The following is a 22,432-nucleotide window of genomic DNA, read 5'->3' as shown; positions in this document are numbered from 1 at the left end:
AAAACTACATTAAACCAGAAAATGCATAAATTAAGTGTGAGGTATATTATTTATTTTTTAGCATTATATACCCACTGGAAGCCGAGCCAAACCTAACAAACAATGCCATGTTTCATTGCAAAGGGTAAGGTACTCAAACCATGTACAGGTTTTATTGTGTACATTCCAATTTCTCCAAATCAGATCTTGAGGTGACTGGAAGCTACATTGAACAGTTTCTCCTTTTTTATTGCATTACTGCCTCTATAATGGTATTGACTCAATGCCGTCAAATTATAGGGCAAATATATTCACAAGCATTTAAGGACAACCAGGCTCTTTGAGTAAATACAGGAAAAAAAACCCAAAAAAACTTAAACTGATTTCCTGAGGAAGGGACCCAACTGGCTTGTAAAAACCTGTAAATTTGCAAATCTAGTAAGTCTGCATAACGGTGTCATTTGATTATCAACTCAAAATGTTCACCTACTCCATAAAAAAAGCTTTAGTTTAAAAAAAAAAAAAGAAAAAAAGAAAATCATATTTGAGGTCTTTAATTTGTATACTCTGGAGATGTTTGCTGTTCTTACAAGGAATTCCAGAGTTGTACTTAACTTACTTGCATTAGCTAATATTTAGATTTACTGCAACACAACAAGGCCTGCGTGTTTTTTTAGAGCGTTTCTAGGTCAACTAAAGTGAAACAGACTGCATCAAGAGCAATACAGAACAATGCCCCAAAATACATCTAAAACTAAACAAGTGATGCCCACGTGCGTGCGCACACACACACACACCATTTATAAGTTACTTGATTAATTTGTTCACTACAATTTCCGTGTATCTGTTTTTTTTATCTTTATTATATATATATATATATATATATATATATATAATTAGCCTAATATGTTTATATACAGACATTTAAAAGTAATAATTTCTAATTCATACTTCCAAAATACAAACCTTTGTACAGCGCACCAGCAGCCATTTTATAAACAAAACCAAGGGCAATTAACCAAAGTTGCTGGCTTGATGTCTACTTACACATCCCTCAACTTGACTTAATAGGGGACATTACATTTTTCTCCTTAACCTTTCTAGAAGAAAACATAAGCATAGTCCTTCGAGTCAGCCTGATTGACAGCTAATTGTATCCCTTGATCTGAATGCTGCCACAACTCATTAAAGTCGTACTCTGATTAAATACACTCACTAATACATTTTGACTGTGCAAGGGTGGATCAAATTAAGTTTCTCCTTGTCTTCTATATTAAGAATGAGTCTGCTCTTTTCCTAATACGTTAGGGATAAGGACTAAATGAGAACGCCAAATGTTGAAGACACCATGACTTCTGCCCATGCCAAATTTACATCCCCCACCAAAAGAAGAAGAAACGTCTGGAAGAAAATAACACAAAAAGGTATATATTTATGATTTCAAAGGAAGGCATCAAGTACTACGGATACTTGTGCTTCATAAATAATTACAAAACTAGTACAAGGCAATCCAGATGGTGTAGTTTATAGGCAGTGAAACATTCACACTAAAACCTAACATTTCACAGAAATAAGAACATTTCCTTAAATTAAAAAAAAAAAAAAAAAGCACGAAGCTTAATGTTTGACTAAAGAAAATAACACATTAGGTTTCATCTGCATAGCCTACACAGCCTTTTAGCACATGTGCACATCTTTACATCTATCTGTATGCAAACCTAAAATCGTATGCATTTTATGCTCGCAATAAAATAATATTGTAAAAACACTGCAGCGGAATTGTATACGATTCTGCTATGAGTTTAAAAAAAACCCAAATTTCTCCCCACAAAGTACTTGCAGCTGTTCATACAAGTTGTGAAATTACATAATGCTTAAATAATGACCTCTCATGATTAGCCCACACAGAAATGACAAGCAAAATGCACTAATAATTTATTAATTTGATTTACATGTGCTTAAAATTATGTACATATTTTCTCTCCTAAAAATACACTAGGGTCATAGTCAAGAGGACCAAGGATACAGAAATGTCTTTACACTACAAACTTTGAATAATATTTTCCATTGGATCTTTAACTTTAGAGATCCCAGCGGATTAAGACGTATTAGCAGCCTAAAGGTGTTTCTGGTACTTTTTTAAAATTTGCATGTTCTTTATAAAGAAGATTTTTAAAGACCCACTAAAAGCGTTACTTAAAGTCGACCAAATCAAAGAGTTTTTCTTCTGAAGTATATGTCTAGATGTATCCACAAAGTCCACCTGTACATGAAACGTACAAAAATGGAAGGAACAAGGTGGCAAATTCTGATTTTCCATTGGGGGGCTGCTAGCTTTTTAGATCAGACTTGTAATTTCTTTCTCGGTGCTGGTTAAAGCTTTTTCTTCTGTGCACATAAACAGATTTTGGACAAATACATACATAGACATCCTCAGTACACTTGTGGCGAGTCAAAAGATGGCTGTATGAAGTAAATCAAGCAAAATGAAATACACTTAGTATAGAAACAACAAACTCTGGTGGGCAAGTCTCTGCCTAGAATTCCTAGAGGGCTTGTACTTTGTAGATATATGTGTGTTTGTATAAAATATATTATCAGGCCTGGACTAGCCATCAGGCATGCCGGGTTGGCCACTGCCAACGTCGCTCAATATGCACCCGATCTGTTGCTCCAGCACTCAGCCGGATTTGCCGGGCCACACACCACGCGAGCACAAGAACGTACACGGTCAGCCTCCCAATTCCACCTTAAAGTGTCAGGGCCGCTCTGTTATCCCCAGTTCAGCCCTGTATATTAAACAAGGTATGGTAATATATAGGTAATGACCTCATGCATCTAAATATTGGTCACCTATGCAGAGTGCACGTGTGTGTGTGTGAATAAGACGCATTCTAGCGAATGAAACCCAGTGTTGTTCTCCATTTGAATAACACAAAGGGTATTTTGAAAACTTAGGTACATATTTTTATGATTCACGGTCATCTGTAAAATGTATTGTTTTGTACTTTATCCTTTTAATATGTTTTCACAGAATACTCAAGATCTGGATATAAGACTTGCTTGTAATAAAGATACAGAGTTAAACCTATATAATAAATTGATAACAGATTAATATGTCAGCATACTGTATGTGGATTTACTTAGCAGCAACTATGTATCATTTGAAGAATTTTGAAGAGTTATAATTATTAACAAATACGAAAGAATATCCTCTCTGGAGCGCAAAGTAGGGTTGGAAAGGAACAATTATTTAGTTTGAAACATGCATTTACAAGCAATTAGGCAATCACATTCTACACAAAACTTTCTTCTTTTTTTTTTTTTTTGGTACTTTGGTTCCAAAGATTCTAAGTAACTGAGCCAACAAAGAGTACTGTGTACCATTGCATAGCTTACAGGACTGCTTCCACCAATGCCAGAAAGTGTCATTAATGCCCCGGTTTGGTTTTTGTATAAATTACAATAAAACTCGGTACACATTTATATATACATATTTTTTAACAAAAGTATGTGGACCGCCCTCCTAATTATTAAACTTAGGTTTTTCAGCCTCACCCATTACTATCAGGTATATAAGGATTCCACCTTTGCCAAGTCGGTTCAGGACATATCTGCCCTGCTAGATCTGTCCCGGTCCATTGCAAGTGTTATTATTATAAAGTAGGACAGAGTAGAGGATCGCGCTTACGTAGTGGGACCACCAAATGGCCTGTACTCTGTAGCATCGCTCACAGCATTCTAAACTGCCTCTGGAAGCAAGATCAGTTCAAGCGCTGATGGCTGAGCAGCTGCATACAAGTCAAAGATGACTATGCTCAATGCCAAGTGTCGGCTGGAGTGGTGTAAAGCACATCGCCACTGGACTTCGGATCAGTGGAAACGTGTTCTCTGGAGTGATGAAACAAGCTTCACTATCTGGTAGTTTGATGGATGATCTGTGCTTGGCGGATGCCAGGAGAACGCTACCTACCAGAATGCATAGTGCCCACTATAAAGTTTGATGGATGAATGCCAGTAGCGAGCCAGGCCTACTTACTCTGTCCAACACTAGAGCCTGACCTCACAAACGCTCTTTAGGCTGAATGGGCAAGATTTCCCACAGACACGCTCCCCAGGAAGAGCCAGAAAGTCAGAACGTTCATGCGAAATGTCATGTATGTTTTCCAGAACACTTACATCTACACACTCAGTACCCTACTGACTACACAATATCACCAAAACAAACCCTTCAAACAAAAAAAAAAAAAAAAAAGTTAAATCTAATTGATGTCAGTTACATTACATGCACACGGAAACCGTTCATGATTCTTTGACTGCAACATACTAACCATTGTATATCTTACACACATTGAAATTGATCCACATTTGTAATTCCAGTTCAGATTTCTGACAACATTTTTCAGTTATCGGAAAAAATCTAGAGTGTTGATCTGGTTTCCTTCATTTTAGACAAACTGCATGTCACATTAACTACCTCCAGGAAGTTAGTCCAAACACAAAATAAACTGTTTATGCCCCTGCTCCGATAGATAGCATGACAGACTGTTATTAGTTGAAGACAGATGAAATACATTAATTTGATCATGAGCATGTGTTTACATTTTAACTGCCGCATACGCTCAAATCTGATGCCTCATTACGATGACACTGTAACAAATCACACCCCTTGTATTGTAAGTATTGTTGGAAATGGCCAAGTAGTGATTAAAACAATGGCAAATGTTACACTTTTGGTTTACCTTCCAAAACATTTCTAAAAAAAAAATTACAGCTGTCTTAAATAACAATATCTATGTATTGCATTGGAGAATCCATATACAGTAAGGTGTTGTATGTAATGCACATTTGTAATACATATAGTATAAAAATGTAGTAGATGTATATGTTTTGGGCTCAAATTTAATTTGAACCTGTTTTACATTTCCTAAAACATACAAAAAAAAATAGTGCTGCGCTTCTCCCATGATGTATCTTTTATTTACATGGATGTAATATGAAGGTCCAACCCCAGTGAGCTTCTGCTGCAGGAAGACCTTGTCTGGACCTGTATAATGTATTGTCAAATCAGTGAGATTTTTTCTTGTTGTAGGTGGGGGAGGTGAAACTGCAACTCCCATGCAACCCCCCCCTTTAGTAAATAAACCCCATTACATGTAAGCAGAGTGGCTACATCTTTTCTACTGTATAGGTAAATGAAATTGGCTATTCATCAGCTCTTAAAGAAGATAGGCCATTTTCCCAAGACTTGGACTTCTAGACATCAATTCCCACTATGAGTACAGCCCTGAAACTCTTAACTTATTATGGCAACAGGCTATTACGTCTGTTTTTTCCTGGCCAAGTAATCATCATCATCATCCAGATCGCAGGAGAATGTTTGAAAGAGAAGGACGTTATCCGTATAAGGTGTGGTCTTATTACCTGTACTTTTCTTATTTTTAAAATATAAACGTCACGTCGGAGGCTTAGACATCACACCGAACCGTATGTAAATGTCAAATTTGGGAAAAGCGACAGATCGGTGTTCAGTTGGACATCGGTCTTAAGAGAAAAATAAATGGAAATGTTTAATTTCATACACACAGAAAATGTGTGCGGAACATGCAACGAGCAATTTGATTTGAATTAAAATCTTAGCGATTGCTGTTTGCGTACTGGGTTATAGATAAACATTTGCCCAAACTTATTCTTCAAGTGTTGTTCAGAATCAAACCAAAATATTACTGAATCATACCTAGTCTTCAATGCACACTTTCTCATAAATGCGCTTCTTGTCTACAAGTCTAAAGGCTATTCATGAAGAGCTGGCAAAATGATCGTATTATTCTTTGTGGGATTTGAGATTATTCATTTTGATAAGAGCTCCAATATTTGCCCAAGCATTTTTATACACTGCCAGCTGGGACCAAGCTGTTACTCTCCACTTATAAAGCAATCACTTAAGGGAAACATAATTATAGTATTAAAAGAGGCTGTTCAAATTATCCTTGGCTAATGTTATACATTCTCAACCTTTAAACTTTGCAACATAGATTTTTTTGGGGGTGGGGGAGGGGGTTCTTACACTCTTTATTAATTGTATTTTTTATTATTCCCTTTTATTTTGCTTTAGCCTTTAAAATAATCAGCATCAAAAACAAGGAGATTTATGAGATTTTTTTTTTATTTTTTTTTAAATAAATGTTGGTACAAAATGAAATCGAATATTAAAAGCCCTTCGCTATGGACTGCTGGGTTATTTTGAGAGGTAATTTGAAAGAGGGAACAAACTCAATCATAATATCGCAAATATTTCCAATGCCCTTAAGGGGAATCTATCACCAAAATATTACTGAATTAAACTAATGTTTAAACAGTATTACACTGTTTGACATTTAGCTTCCATAACTAGTCAATTTGCATTAAAAGTTTTTTGAATCAATTGGCAGTTTTCATCCACAGTCCTGGGTAGAAAGTCCAACTGCTCCTTTCTTTTTATAAGGCTCGAGAAAATCGGGGCTTCAGTATCATTACGTTAAAAGGGAGCTTTCTGACACAATGCCATTTAATAAAACGGTCTGTAATGTGCCAAATAATCATATTTACAATTACTTTTCATTTTAAACACTTTCAATTTAAAAATTGTATTTTATTATTGCTGTAGTTGACTAAAAATTTCTGGGGATAATTAAAAAGAACATCAGGTAAAGTCGTCAAGTTACTTTGCAATGTTTAATTACTATTATGGATGTACAGTGTTCTCCTCTAATATTGGCAACCTTTGTAAATAAGATCAAAGAATGTTGTGAAAAAAAAGTGTCCTTTTTTAACCCTTTGAGCTTTTACTTAAAAAACATACTGTGTTCTCATGGATATCAAACAACTACAAACACAACACATGTTTAAAAAAAAAAGTGATATATATGTGTAGCACAATTACTGACACCCTATTACTCAATTCTCTGTGCTACCTCCCTTTGCCAACTTAGCAGCTCTAAGACTTCTCCTATAATGCCTAAGATTGGAGAATACAAGGGATCGGAGTCCCCATGGGGACTGGGATGACCATGGTAGGAGCTTGATTTTGTGGCCAGTAAACCATTTTTGTGTTGATTTTGATGCATGTTTTAGATCAGTGTCTTGCTGAAAGATCCCACCATGGCCCATGTTAAGCTTTCTGGCAGAGGCAGTCAAGTGTTCATTTAATATCTGTTGAGATCATAGATCATGCCACCATGTATCCTAACAAAATGTCCAGGTCCTCTGGCAGAAAAACAGCCCCAAAACATTAACGAGCCAAAACCATATTTAACCATGGGCATGAGGTACAGCTCATACAGCTACTGCTCTGTGTGCACAAAATCCAACTCAATGGGTATTGCCAACAAGCTCTTTCTTGGTTTCACCTGAACATAGAACCCAATCCCATTTAAAGTTTAGGCTTTTTTTCTTGAAACCCTTCCAAACAACTTGTGGTGATGTAGGTGACATTGGATTGTACTTCTGGAGACTCTCTGACCCCATGACACAACTAAAACTCTGCAATTCTCCAGCTGTGATCCTTGGAGATTTTTGGGCACTGGAACCATCGTCTTCACAGTGTTTTGACAGAATATAGACACACGTCCTCTTCCAGGTCGATTCATAATGTTTCCTGTTGACTGGAACTTCTTAATTATTGCCCTGATGGTATATTTTCTTATGGCCACTTCTGCTTTTGTGCATCTCGAGAACTGCGTATAGTTAACAATCTATTGAGGCAATGTTATCTGGATTGCTTGATTACATACAGATATGCCACATTTTGCATGATCGTGTTACAATAATAAATGTTTAAACATTACAAAATAGTTTCCTAGACTTTTAAAATTTTGTGCACATATTGTTTATATGGGAATGAAAAAAAATAAATCTAGAAAAGAAAGGCATTAGTAAGGTAATCACCGTTTGCCCTGCTGATCTTTAATAAAATAGGGGAATACTACACTAAAGCCCCTTTATATATTCTGTCCTGCAACTTGATGAAAAATGGTTAAAAAACAAATTTGAATTTCTTCGTCCAGAAACCTAACATGGATAATTGACTGCAGGTTTTTTTAATTACATATACCTAAATAAAATGACTATGCTCCTCATAAAGTTTCCTGCTGTCCTTAAATACTTTAATGACACACTTCAATTAGAAGAAAATAACTTGCTCAAGTATGGGGCATTTGAGGAACAGTGACCATAACATGATCTCATTTCAAAATTGGTTTCCAAAAACATTATTACATGAGATCAAGTAGTTATTTTAAAGTTTACATTTTAATCTGTTAAATATATGCCTACATTGAAAAGACAAGGATGATTTTTTTCATACGAAAAACCACAAATACCAAAGGCAATATATCAAAACCAAAAAGGTTTGTTATTCATACTACAGAGCAGACACCAATATGTGCAATGTAGCTGGAGAGGGTAAAGTTTCAACTTATGTTTAACTTACATGAAATATAATATTTACAGGAGTTTGACATATATGTAGCGGTTATTGGGATCATGCATTTTTTTTTTGTTTTATTTCCTCAGATTATAGCAGACCATCTGCTGCTACTAGTTAATTCTTCTCTGTCTGTCATTTCAATTCCACCTGTTTTTAGATCGGCTGAAAACAAAGAGAACTCATACTTTACTTAAAAATGTGTAAAATTGTCTTTATTTAATGGTGGAATAGCTGGGGCATTTCATTCAGTGCAAAAAAAAGTTGCCTTTTTTTCTTGCGCATATCTTGTTGTTTTTTGAATGTTGTTGACCCATGAAGTAGAGTTACAACATTGGGAAGGGCATAATTTGTCCTAATTTGCTAAATAACATTTAATTCTGTATCAACCGCACTAAGAATGAGTACTGTAGTTTTTGAGAACACTGATGTTAAAATGTGAAAGTTCACAGTTCAAAAAAGTGTGTCCTTACTTCAGGGAGAACCAGCAGAGGCGCGCAGCTTCCCACCCACTCTGTGGTCAGTGAACTCTTGCAGTGACCGGCTGTTTAATTTTCCATTGAGTTTAACACACAGAAGTGTCTCAATAACTATATTACGATCAAAGGGATGATCCTGCAGAATTCGTCCATAAAGTTGCAAGGGGAATACCAAGTAAAATTAGTAACTTATTAGCCATTATATGCATTAAAGTGCATATGGTGGTCAGAGTGTGCCTTTAAGTAGCTTATTTTAAGTAGCTTATTTTACTGATTGATGTTTACTGTATTGGTGACTATTTGTCATAGTCACATACACATCATGTAAATCTAAATGAGCACAGATTTGTGAGTTACTGGCTTTTGTATCATTTGCATCCATACATGTTGCTGAACAGTTGCACTTGGATGTAATCCCAAACTGGGTGGGGTATGGAAAAAATACCACATAATTTTAGGGCTGTAACAACTAATCGATAAAATCGATAACGAATTTCATTATCGATTAGTTGAATCGATTTTATCGAATATAAGAACATTTGCTCTGAAAAAACCCTCATTTTATAATCCGACCTCAAATAGAGGTCGGATAACAACAGGGCAGCGCTGCAGGGGACCTGGATCCTCCTCTCCGACAGCCGGAGGGCGTTTGCCATGCGCACAGACATCCTCCGCTACTGTCCTTCACTTCCGCCAGGGCTTCTATGATGGAGCATCAGCGTGACATGACCTTCTGGTCCTCCATCACAGAAGCCCTGGTGGAAGTACCGTCCAGCAGTGGCGGAGGTTGTCTGCACGCCGGTTGCGCATGGTCAGGTTGTCTGCCAGAGAGGAAGATCCAGGTCCCCTGCAGCGCTGCGGGGGATCCTCCTCTCTGGCAGACAACCTGACGATGCACGCAGACAACCTTCGCTACTGCCAGCACTTTCGCTGGGGCTTCTACGATGGAGCACCGGAGTCACATGACCTTCCGGTGCTGAGTCATAGAAGCTCCAGAGAAAGTGCCGGCCAGCAGGAGAGGTTTGTCTATGTGCATGGCGCAGACGTTCACCGGCTGCCCCTACTAGACACCAAGGAGTCTGAAGCATGGGGGTAAGTGTGGGAGGGGTGCAGAGTGGAATATCAGGGGTTATAAGGCATATCAGGGGTACAGTGGCATATAGGGGGTACACTAGCATATCAGAGGGTACAGTAGCATATCTGAGGAGGGCGGAGTGGCATATCTGAGGAGGGCGGAGTGGCATATCTGAGGAGGGCGGAGTGGCATATCTGAGGAGGGCGGAGTGGCATATCTGGGGGTATAAGGCAAATCTGGGAGGCAGTGTGGCAAGCCTGGGCTCGAATGTTCGTAATGGGGGGGCAGGTTGGGAATTAAAAACAAGAAATGTTTCTCAGAGGTTTTTTTTCTGCTGTTTGTTCATTAAATTCTTTTAAATAAGAGAAAAAAAAATGTACATTTATTTTTTTTATCCGATTGATCGAAAAAATAACTAATCGATATAATCGATATAAAAATAGTTAGTTGCAGCCCTACATAATTTGGAAGAGGTTAGTAGGGTAATGGCTGCATTAAACGTTTTAGAAAAACTCTGGTGAAATAGCCTAAATGTAAGGTTTAGACAGTCAAGCACTTCTTTTTGTGTTCTTTTTTCCATTTATCTAGAACCCACAGAGAAGGTAACCAATCTGGTGAGAGTTCTGTCCCAAAACTTTGAGACAAACATCTGTCACTTGTAAACCCTACAAAGATCTGCCTTCGTTCGCGAACATGGACATCTTCCAAACAAGAACCTCCACCTATTCTCAAAAACATAAAACACAACCAGTTATGGCAAATCATAGAGTAAATTGGAACCAATGCTACTGGTCCCGAGCTAAGGGATTAAATGTGGAACTGTGCCAAGAATTGTACGTCTGTTGCAAGCTTTCACCTCACCAACTTACACCTCACAAACCTAATAAGTCACTATATAACGCATAGTTACATTCCTGAATTTCCTCACAGAGAGGTTTATTGACATAATGAAGACAAAAAGGTTTTAATAATAGCTACATGTTTGTGATAGGAGCCCCACCAGCCGGTAAAAGTCTAAATTGTAATTGTCAATTATTTCGGTCTTCTATGTTAAGAAGAACTGGTATTCACAAACCAACTGATTGTGCAGATTCCTAATTTTCATTAATTTAATTAAAAGTGTTCCATTTGTCTACAGTGTAGAAAAAAAAATAAACATTTTAGTGGCCAAATTCCCTAGAAAAACCACTTTGTTAAAGCACTAATGGCAGAAACATCAGCTATGCTAATAGAAAAAAGGCTTTATTAGGCAATATCAATATGTTTTATTCAAATAGCTTTGGTTGGGTAATAAGTGTTTTAATTCTGAAAGATTAACTTCTACTCCAGTCTACAAGGGCCCTGCTTTTTGTGAGTTTACAATCTAGTCAGTGGTAAAGGGGGGAAGTGAAACGATAGGTGAGGACTGCTTGGACGGGGATGAGTTCATAGGGTCTGTATGATCTGTTGATCGTTCAGACTAATTCATTAGGAGATGGCTTAGAGTGTAAGGATGAAAGGTTACTACTTTGTCTTTCTGGTGTCCTATTTCATGTGTCTGTTTGCACTACTGCAAAGTCTTCATAAACTTTCTTTGTAGGTAAAACTCTATTGATTGATCTATTCGCTATGTTCAATAAATTCCCAATAGATGGCACTTATGAGTGTTCCTGGCCAGTTAATTTAGTACAACTGCCAAACCCCTTTACAGAAGTACCACCACACCTTTCCTATAGTTCTGGGCTTTTGTAAAAGTCACATAATACAAATTCGCAAAAGTGCCCAGAAAGATAACGTTTCTACAGATAGATATAATATTTGATGATGGATTAAATGCCAGTGATAAATCTAACACAGCAATCCTCCTATAGACTACAATAGGAAATACTTAAAAACAGCGATTCATTTCATCTCAGATAACATGTCCGAGACAATATAGCTCTAATTTTTATTTCATTTTTTCCATTGCCTTCGATGCTCCTCGATGGCTTGTGACAGATTTATCTCAGGCCTACAATAATACCTTTAAGCCAAATGCATCTGGCTTTCTTTATCGTTCTCTTATTTTGTCCTTCGTAGAACAGTTTACTATTGCTGGTTGGTTCTGTTCTATCATTAGTTGTTCTGTGTGATAATGCACAAGGAAAGATGTTTACGAGTTCACTTGTGGAGACATTCTTTCCAATCAGTGTGGTACAGGGCAGAGAAATAAAAGACTATTTCACTGTAATGATGCACCCAGACTTCCCTCAAGTCAGGTGGTTACTCGCAGTTAATGATCTGTGACATGCCACACAAGAAGTCCTAAAAAGACTTATTATCCACTGCATGTGCAACAATATTTGCTTTATGGATGGCTAAATGAATGAAGACATTCAACGTAACTGTAAAAAAAAGTAAAAAAATCAAAAGAAAACTTACAAGTAACATGTTTTCTCTGAGTAAAAAGGCTGTGAACATTTTCCATTAATACTTAACCTTTTGCTGGAGTAGCTCAACCACATGTAATGGTTATATTCAGGAAGCTCAAATGTTACCCATAGTTAATTTTTTATTCACCGCTATAAACAGAAATTTTAATACTTTTAAACATATAAAATTGCCAAAGTAAAAATGATTAATCGTCAGAATGTAATATGGTACGAAATATATATTATTTTTAACTTTCTACATTATGTTTATTAATATTATAAGCCAACAGATGAGGCTGAAACACAAAGCGGAAACAGATACGGATCACTATAATTAAATGGAAGTTGAACTTCAATCTCCACTGCGTTAAAACACGAATGCGGCCAATAAAACGGGATTGTCAACTGAGCCACAAGTGAGTTAAATATATGCGTCATGATACCTCGCGTAGACGATCCAGACATTCACACATTTTCTGTTTATAATTTTCTATCGTTTACCAGACTCCACTTTTGTCCACCATATGTCCACTGTAGATTAACTATTCCCCTGGGTGCAGTTAGTGCTTTCCATTTGTTGTAAGAAGATCTGAGTATGAAGGACACAGCCAGAAACAACATTTCTACCTAAACTAAAAACAGAAGCACATTCAAGGAAAAAAAAAAAAAAATAGAAAAAATAACTATGCAGAATCTTTTCATTAGACATATGTCCACATTACTAAATAAACCGAAAGCTAAATTCACGGCCCCAGCCAGAATATTTGTTTTAGACAGTGGAACGTTTTTAACACCCTATTGTTTCCCTAGTCTCGGAAAACATCTAGAAATGGTTGATTTGTGCAGAATTTTAACTGAAGAAAAAATAAATATTTTTGCAAATTAAATTAAAAAAACAAATAATTTATGTAAGGATCGCCAAGATTGAGACTTTATGTGGTAATGCTTTATAATATAACTGTTACTATGTTATGTATTCATATACGGTGTGTTTTGAACATAAATTGTAAAATTTCCTTTACTTAATTTTTCGCACAGGTGGCCATTTAGGTGAGTTCAAAGGACGGAGTTGGCCACCATTAACCTTCAGCTACTGGCCTACACAGCAACATAATAAGGTGTATCCGGCTGTAGTAAAGGTCCTAAAAGAGGAACTTCTGAAAGGATCTCAGGGTGCATCAGAACCTCCTTAACTTCACTTGCATTCTTTGCATTTGGGAGTGTTTTGGTTGGATACCTTTTGTCGGTACCACACCTTTTACTGGCCCTATATGAAATATTTGTAAAGTTACAAACTTCTGGAATATCAGTGGTGTTTTCTTCAGATGAAGAAATAATCAGGGAGAACGTACGGATACTAAAATAGTCAAACTATACTAGCAACAGCCATTTGCCAATTCGGCCTAAGCTACAAAGGCTAGCCAAACTATATATATATATATATATATATATATATATATATATATATATATATATATATATATATATATATATATGTACATTTAGGTTGATAATCAGGCTGCAGTGAATTTATCTAAACACAGGTAAATTAATCCAGAAAAAACATATGTTGAAAATTGTTTTGTTAAAAAATGGTTTATGCACACCAAACAGAATGTGTAATGCATGTAAATATGACTTGCCCATAATGAATTTGTACCTTCCTATATTTATTTCCATAATTCTAGTGCCTGACTACTTTCTAGCAATTTATCTGTCACTACCACCAGGAAGAAGGTATTTTCTAAAAATCCAGTATTAAATTATATTATTTTTAACTTTTAATTATTGGCACCCTTTTAGTCAATACTTTGTGCTGCTTGCCTTTGCTACTCTCTCACTTTAAATGTTTCCTGCATCTTCTCTCTTCTATCTTTAATCATCAATCCTTAATCTTGGCGGACATCCTTTTTCCTGATTGGGGGATTGGGGGATCGGGGTAGACGTCACCACAGCTCCGCCATTTTGGCAGTAGTTCCCGGGTTATGTCGGGGGAGATGCAGACGATGAAAGAAGATACCAGATTAAGGATTTAAGATAGTATAAAGAAGAGAGAAGAGAAAGGAGAACATAGAAGATTCAAAAAAAAGATACTGAAGTGGTAATCGGAAGTGGTCGTCAGAGAAGGTAGGGAATCATTTATCACAAATAAAAAATGCCCCCGAATTTTCAGCAGAACTGAATGGACAGGGAACACAATTTGTTGCCCGGAAACTAATGGGCAAAAAACGACCTGAAAACTTGTCTAAATCGTTTTTGACCCATTTGCACGTGTCTAGATTTAACCATCGTCAGGCAGCCAGGTGTTCACTTAATATCTGTTGATATTTCATAGAGTCCATGATTCCATATATCCTAACAAAATGTCCAGGTCCTCTGGCAGAAAAACAGCCCCAAAACATTAAAGAGCCGCCACCATATTTATTTCATGGACATAAGTTACTTTTCCACTTGTGTGCACAAAATCCAACTATGGTGCTTACCGCCAAAACACTATTTTGGTTTCATCTGACCATAGAACCCGATCCCATTTGAAGTTCCAGTAGTGTCTGGCAAACTGAAGACAGTTCAGTTTGGAGACTGACCCCAAGACGCAACCAACTTCTGAAATTCTCCAGCTGTGATCATTGGAAATTTTTTGGCCACTCAAACTACTCTTCACAATGCCTTGAGACAATATAGACACACATACTTTTCGATGTTGCTTCATAACATTTTCAGTTGACGAACTTTTTAATTGTTGGTCTGGTGGTGGAAATGGGTATTGTTAAAGCTGTTGCTATTTTCTTTGTCACTTCCCATTTCCCATAGCCACTGAGCTTGAGGTGAATTTGCTAGGACATCCGTTCCTGGAAAGATTGGCAATCTTGTCTTGAATGTTTTTCACTTTTGAGTAAGCTTTCTCATTGTAGAATGATAGACTTTAAATTGTTTGGAAATGGCCTTGTAACCCTTCACTGATTGATGGGCAGCAACAATCACTTCTCTAAGATCATTGCTGAAGTCTTTCCTCCTCGGCATTGTGTTAAGACACACCTGAATGCTCCAAACAAGCAAATTGCTAACGTATAGAGCAAATTGCTTTTATAAAGGTGGTCACACTTGCTGGCGATCTAGTAATCAAGGGTATTTGATTATCAGCAGCTGCCTGCTACTTAGCTTCTTAATTACTATGGAAGCGGTAAGAGTGTACTTAGCTTTTCACACATGGCTTCTCTTTTTTGGCTTTATTTTTGTTGAATAAATTATGACAGGGTGTAATTATATATATATACACACACACAATAATAAGACACATTAACGTACTACCCTACTCACTTAACACACTTTGTGACATGCTTGTTTACCTATATACTAACATACATAGTACTGTATTTACTTACACATGCACTAACAAACGTACACCCACACTAACACACAATAAGATACTTAGTCACACACAAACACACACCTTTGTTGGCTCAGGACAGATATTCTGCTTCCCGCTCCCCATTCGTCTTCACATGCTTTTAAACGGATTAGCTAACACAACACGGCAATATAACACAGGCGTAATGGTTGCTGATAAAAGCACTTTGTACGCCTATGAAGGTATTCCATTAAAAATCAGCTGTTTCAAAATAGTCATTTGAAGCATTGATAATGTCTACACTGTATTTCTGATCCATTTGGTGTTATTTTAATGGGCAGAATTTATTTTAAAAACAAGGACATTTCTAAGTGACCACAAACTGATATGTTTTTTGAAGGATGTTCACTGGGTATGCTCTGAATTCTTGCTTTGTTTTGTATTCTCTAATATTATTATTTATTGTTCTAATATGTATTAGATTGTGTGATTACTCGCCATGTAGTGGTTATGACTTGTCTAAATGTAAAAGACTTCAATCATGACCAGGGCTGCAACTAACGATTATTTCCATTTTATTTCGGATGAAAAAAAATAATTTAACAAACAGGATGTTAAAAACAAACAGCAGAATAAAAAAAACTGATAAAAGCATTTCTTGCTTTTATTCCCCCCCCCCCAGTTATGCACATTTGAGCCCAGGCTTTCCACACTGCCTCCCCCACATATGCCTTATATACCTTATACCCCAGACATGACACTGTGTCCCCTGATATGCCTTATACCCCAGATATATCACTCCGTCCTCCCCAGATATGCCTTATACCCCAGTATGCCTTATAAGCCACTGATATGCCACTGTGCACCCTGATATGCCTTATACCCCCCAGATATCCCATAGTGCCCTCATAGAGTCATACTCGTTCATAGCACACTGATACAATACTTTTATTAATAAATACAGGGTTAATCTTCACTGCCCCCGGATTCAGATTCCCCTTAGTTTGGCCCCCTTTACCTCTAACGGCACCTTAAGTCAACTTTATTAAATTAACCCTCAGTCCTCCGCATTAAAATAACCCTAAACACCCCATAAACCATAGTTGCCCCTAAATTAACCCTAAAGACTCCATCAACCATAGCGGCCCCTGAATTAACCCTAAAGACCCCATCAACCATAGCTGCCCCCAAATTAACCCTTAACACCCCATTAACCATAACTGCCCCTAAATTAATCCTAAAGACCCCATCAACCATAACCTTAAGGTAACTATTAAATTAATCCTAAACACCCCATTAACCCTAACTGCCCCTAAATTAACCCCCACCTCCCCAAATATTAATTTTATACTCACAGTTAGATGAGTGTCTGAGCCATGTGGACGCTATAGGAAATGGGCGGGGCCAATCTTGAGTGTGGCTGCAGGGAGGGACTGGTAAGTAGTAACTGCTGCTGTGAGTCACACTGAATGAAACCGATTATAAAATGAGGGGTATTTTTCAGAGCATTTGCTCAACTAATCGATAATGAAATTTGTTGGCAACGATTTTTATTTTCGATTATTATCGATATTATCGAGTAGTTGTTGCAGCCCTAATAATGACCAGCCCATCCATAAGGTCAAATCATTGCGTTAGAGAAGTGTAAATATGACACATTGTTACAGCACCAAGAACGCTTCCTTGGAACATTTGTAACATCCGGTTTCATGTTGTGTACGTTTCAACTGCTTACATTCCTTTCCTTGGATTATTTGTCTTGAGGAACAGTTACCATCACCGCCAATGGAACAATTATGATGTCCCCAATAAATGCCATTTATACGTAATAATTTAAGCCTCATTTAAAACCAAATAAGTGAAAAGATTAATGATGCTAAGACCAAAACATATCGCTTGCTTTTGCGTCGTCTCTGATCCTGCTGCATACTGTTGATGGTATAATAATGTTTTTCCAATAAAGCACAGATTCCTTTATCGGTTCTATAGGACTCAATACATAAATGCTGCTCCCAGTTACGCTGTGAGCCTAAATCAGGTAAAGAGTGGTCTAAAGTGGGCCCAGTCAGGTTTACAGAAGAAGACAATAAGGTTCCGGTTTTTGAAACACTGAACATATTTTTGTTCCTGTGTGATTTAGACCAAGAAAATGCAGACATAGCTTAATGTATATTTTAAAAGTATAAACAAAAGAACGATTATATATATAAAATAAAGACTATCCATAAGCTGCTGTACCACAAGCAGTTAAATTGTTGTATAATATTTCTAAAAATGTATTCAATACAGGGACCTAGTCTTAAATATCGTTCAGCAACAAAAAATTGTTTTTTTTTTTGAGGAGTGTTGTAAGCATAATTTATCATGCCTGAAAGCTGAAAACACAAGTTAAAAAGTACATTAAGATGTAACCTTTAAACTTCGCTGGGTAACAGCCCATCACATTTTACAGAGAGATAGCCACAATGGAACAATTAATCACGGCTAAAGCTACATACAGTCAACATTCTTAATTAGGGTTGAGGCACTCTCATCCTTGGCCCTATCTGTCAAGAAGACTGTTTAAAAATCTAAGTTATTAGTCCGTATTAGGGAACAGATCTGGTTAATATCTGTATGATGAAATCATTCATCCATCTATGGTACTCTGGTGCCTGATAATTCCTGCCCTTACTAGCGGCTGTAGATAACCAGTGCCCCTGAGACTATCAAAGGGGCTATAAATCACGAGAAGTGCAGTTCTTATACATCCTGGGTTAATATCTGTTTATAATACCTCTACTCCGAATGTATGTTTGACACTTAAGGAGTCATCTTAGAGAGTGAACAGGCAGAATGCAAAAAGAAGATTAAGCAATAAACATTTTTCAAACATGTGATGTGTTAAAAGCAATTCTCAGGAAGCTCCAGGGTTTATCTCATATTAAAATGTAAAACGGCAGTCTTTCTATACACGGAACCGTTCTCTAGTAAATATAGACAAAATAAATGGCGACAAATATTCAGACTTCGAAAATGATTTCCGTAACACTGTTAACATCGTTTTTTTATGGGCGAGAAAATGAGACCTCCCAGTGGGAAAGGTATTCAGAAATATTGTTAATCTTGTACAGGTTATAATTTGTAAAATACAAAACCCCAATTACAGAGAGGCAAAAGGAGAAAAAAAATAAACAAACATCAACAAACAATAGCTGACCACGCTAGCGGCAATGAGCTTCTGCCATAGCAACAATGTGCACTAATGTCAATTATAAGAGGGGAAGAGCCTTCTCATGTCTCAGACTTTAACAGAGAACTGTCATATTTAAGAGATAAAACCACAACTGATATAAAGACCTTAAGGCACATCTGTCATTGATTGCTTTTTTTATTTGCTTTTATTGTTTCATTTTAGCCAGGGGTGGGGAAAGGGGCAAATACATATAGGGTCCTTCTGCAGAGTCCCCTCCATGCATTTGCAATAGGGACACCATAAAAACATAAAGGAACGTTCGGTGTGCATTAAAGTATCCCTTGAAATTTATTCTGATATATTCCAGCTCTTCCATCCACTGGAGGGACAGCCAGGTATTTAAAGCATGTTTTCCTTCATGTCCCATAATCCCTTCGTGAAGATTGTTTAGGAATCTTATTGTCAAACCAAGTGGCGTTGTAACATTTCCAGTCTCTACCATATTTGTTTCATCAAACTGCACATGTGCTAGTTACTCTATATAGCTACTGTTGCGGTAATTTAAAACCTTATGTGGTTCTCTTACTTAACACAGAAGGAAAAAAGTTATCATTTTTATGTAAAAAAATATGTTGGCAAGCAGTATATAGATTTAGGTACGAGGGGAACAGGATAATCTAGAACGTGAGTGAGTTCTAAATTAAGAGGACATTTGGCGTTACAGTTTATTTTGTATATGTGTTACAAAATGTATGCAATATTAATAACTAAATAAGAATAACTTACTTTTATTGCCTACTAGGGCTACAAATGGTTGCGTTTCAGATTCTTCATTAACTTTTTTTACCATGGAAAACCAGTCTTCTAAATTCTCAAAACTCTGGTAATTTGTGATGTCATACACCAACAGGACTCCCTGAGAAAATAAGACAAACACCCCAACAGCTTACTTTGCATTTGTTAATAATCACCATAAACCCGATATTGTACCTGATGATAAACATTTACATATCATTTAAACAATGGGAATGTTTAGATGCTATGACAAATACTAATTCTGTGCATGCATTTCGGGGATTAGTTAAGGTTATCTGAAGCTTAACCGATGATAACTATTTCAACACAGCCATTTTTAAACAATTTATCGTCCTGATTGGGGTCCTGAGATATGCGAGGGTGGGACGGAAGTGTTCAATCTAGTTTAAAACCTAGAGTGCCCGCTATACAGAACATAATGTAAGTGGCTAACTGGGCTACAATCCTACCATGTGGCTTGCACCCTGCAAGTGATCGTTTTCGGCAATGGTTAAAAAATCTCTGCAATATGAGGTTTAATGTAACCTGCTGTGTGAGCAACAGGCCCGGTGACCGAACCGAGCACTGAGCAGTATGTATGCGGAGTAGACTATATTTTACAGATGTCAGGAAGCTTTGCATCTATAGAGACCAATGTAAAAGAGCACAAAATCAGCTTTAACGTTTTAGGGCCCAAGGCTGCTTGGCTCCTGGGATCAGTCCAACATCAGTACATGTTTTATATTGTAAAGAGCCGTCAACTCCAAAGATTGTAAAACCGTCTAGAGCTTATGGCGTTACTAAATCTTAGAGAAGAGCAGGTGCTAACGTCGCAATATCGGTCCAGACTGTCATATTAGCGTAATATGTAAAAGGTCCCCCCATGCTCTACATTATTTATGAGACTTGTGTGCTGCCATCAAATGATACCTGCCTGATAGACAGCGCCTACTTAACATACTTAAACAACCAAAACAGAACAACATTTAGCATACATTATACACATTAGATGGACAGACAGAAAGTTTCCTAGTATACATTGACTTGATCATGTTAAAATTGGTTATTTTAATAATAAATGATCATCTTATTAAAAGGGGGAAATATTTATATCCCCCAGCCTAAAATACAGTGCTGTATATACTGTACTGTAAGTTAGACTTGACAAAAACTGGTTGTTTTCCAATTTGTTCCAATAAACTTCCTTTATATGCAAACCTAAGGGCTGCTATTGTTGCCAGTCTGCTCGGACACCGCACGGAGTTGATACTTTATGGCAATGCTAATGAAGACTGTTTCTCCTTAGACTTTCATGAGTCTGAGTGTATGGCTAAGTTATTAAGACAGAGCCATTGTATTCTGTACCAAAGCAGTATGATAAGGAGTCAGGGTAGACTTGGCACATATACATGACTACTATGCAGATGCCTGAAAACATTATGCAAAAAAATAGTTTTAAAACTTAAAGCAGCATGATTTTTATGAAATATTTTTAATCTGATACTAATAAAAACGTATTGGTGGGAGTTCTATTATAGTAAAATCTGGAGAAATCTCTCTCTACCTTTTTTTAACCATTGCTACATCATCCTAATGGTTTATTATTAAACTGGAGGGTGTAGGATCACTGTTAATTTCCTCTTGTACTTATTTCACTCCCTTGCTTTCTCTCCAGGGGACACATACTCTGAAAATTGTACCTGCGGTGTTGGTTTCCCCCAAAATCCTCTACTAATTACTGCGATTTTCACATCTGACCCAAGCCACAATGCCTGGAAATGAGAAGTCGTCTCTTCCAGGCAGCTGGGGATCTACAAACGAGGCCGTTCTCGGCGCTGAACTGGCAAGTCAGGTCAAGACAGCTTTACTGCATGTCTACATAAATCCAAATTATATTAATATTAAACCTTATTGCTCCTCAAATCTCCAGTCTCACTTAGCTACATATATTGGATTTGCAATAAAGTAAAAGCACTCAGGCATGTAACATTCTGACTGGCGACTTAATGTTTGCTTTACAACTTTATGAGGGATTCTGTTAGAAGTTATATATATGTATAATTATTACACCTTAAAAGTAAAGAAAAAAAGATGATTGAGCAATTAATCTCTCTGTTGTGGCCAAAATAGTTAATGTCAATCATCCTATCTCTGGATCACAAATCTTGGCTGGAAGTGTCAAGAAAATTTACAGAAATAAATAGAAAAATGAATAATTATATATATATATATATATATACACATATACACACACATACATACATATATTTACATACACACACACACACACACACATATCCTTATTTTATTTTTTTATTACCATTAGATTAGTTTTTTAGTGCATTGTATAAAAACCCACTGAAAATAACTTTGAACCAAAGGCAGGTTAAGCGTAGGAAAAGCATAGCGTTGGGCTGGAAGGGGCACTCTAGGGCTGGCTCATGGAAAAATCAGTAAGATTAATAAGGACAGATATAAAATGAAGTCTACGCTGTTTTTGCACATACAACCCAAAAATTATTGGAACTAAAATTTAAAAATGGGCAATAACTCACACTTTTCATAAAGCCAACCTCTTCAACACAGACATACCCGATAAGCTTGTATTTTTATGTTTTTTGGGGGAAAAATGCTCCCTTACACCTGTCATGTTTTATCTTCTATATATTTTTATCACTGGTAGGGATAATTTGATATTTTTAATGAGGACTATTTTTGCCTTTTGC

The 22,432-nt window shown here is 36.8% G+C and overlaps 1 protein-coding gene across 2 annotated transcripts in view; it reads right to left on the bottom strand.

The window, feature by feature from the left end:
- The window catches only part of LOC149275869 (ras-related protein Rab-28), a 48,648-nt gene that overhangs the window by 9,233 nt on the left and 16,983 nt on the right, over nt 1-22,432 (bottom strand). For both annotated transcript variants that reach the window (XM_089504216.1, XM_089504217.1), the window contains exon 4: nt 19,698-19,827. In XM_089504216.1, the coding sequence (XP_089360342.1) occupies nt 19,698-19,827 (130 nt within the window). The remainder of the gene's footprint in view (nt 1-19,697; nt 19,828-22,432) is intronic.

This window comes from Sceloporus occidentalis, unplaced genomic scaffold (assembly GCF_023333645.1).
Source record: "Sceloporus occidentalis isolate IW3139 unplaced genomic scaffold, rSceOcc1.0.p SCAF_260, whole genome shotgun sequence".
Lineage (NCBI taxonomy): Eukaryota > Metazoa > Chordata > Lepidosauria > Squamata > Phrynosomatidae > Sceloporus > Sceloporus occidentalis.
Note: the sequence above shows the minus strand (reverse complement) of the source record. Positions and strands in the feature narration are given on the sequence as shown.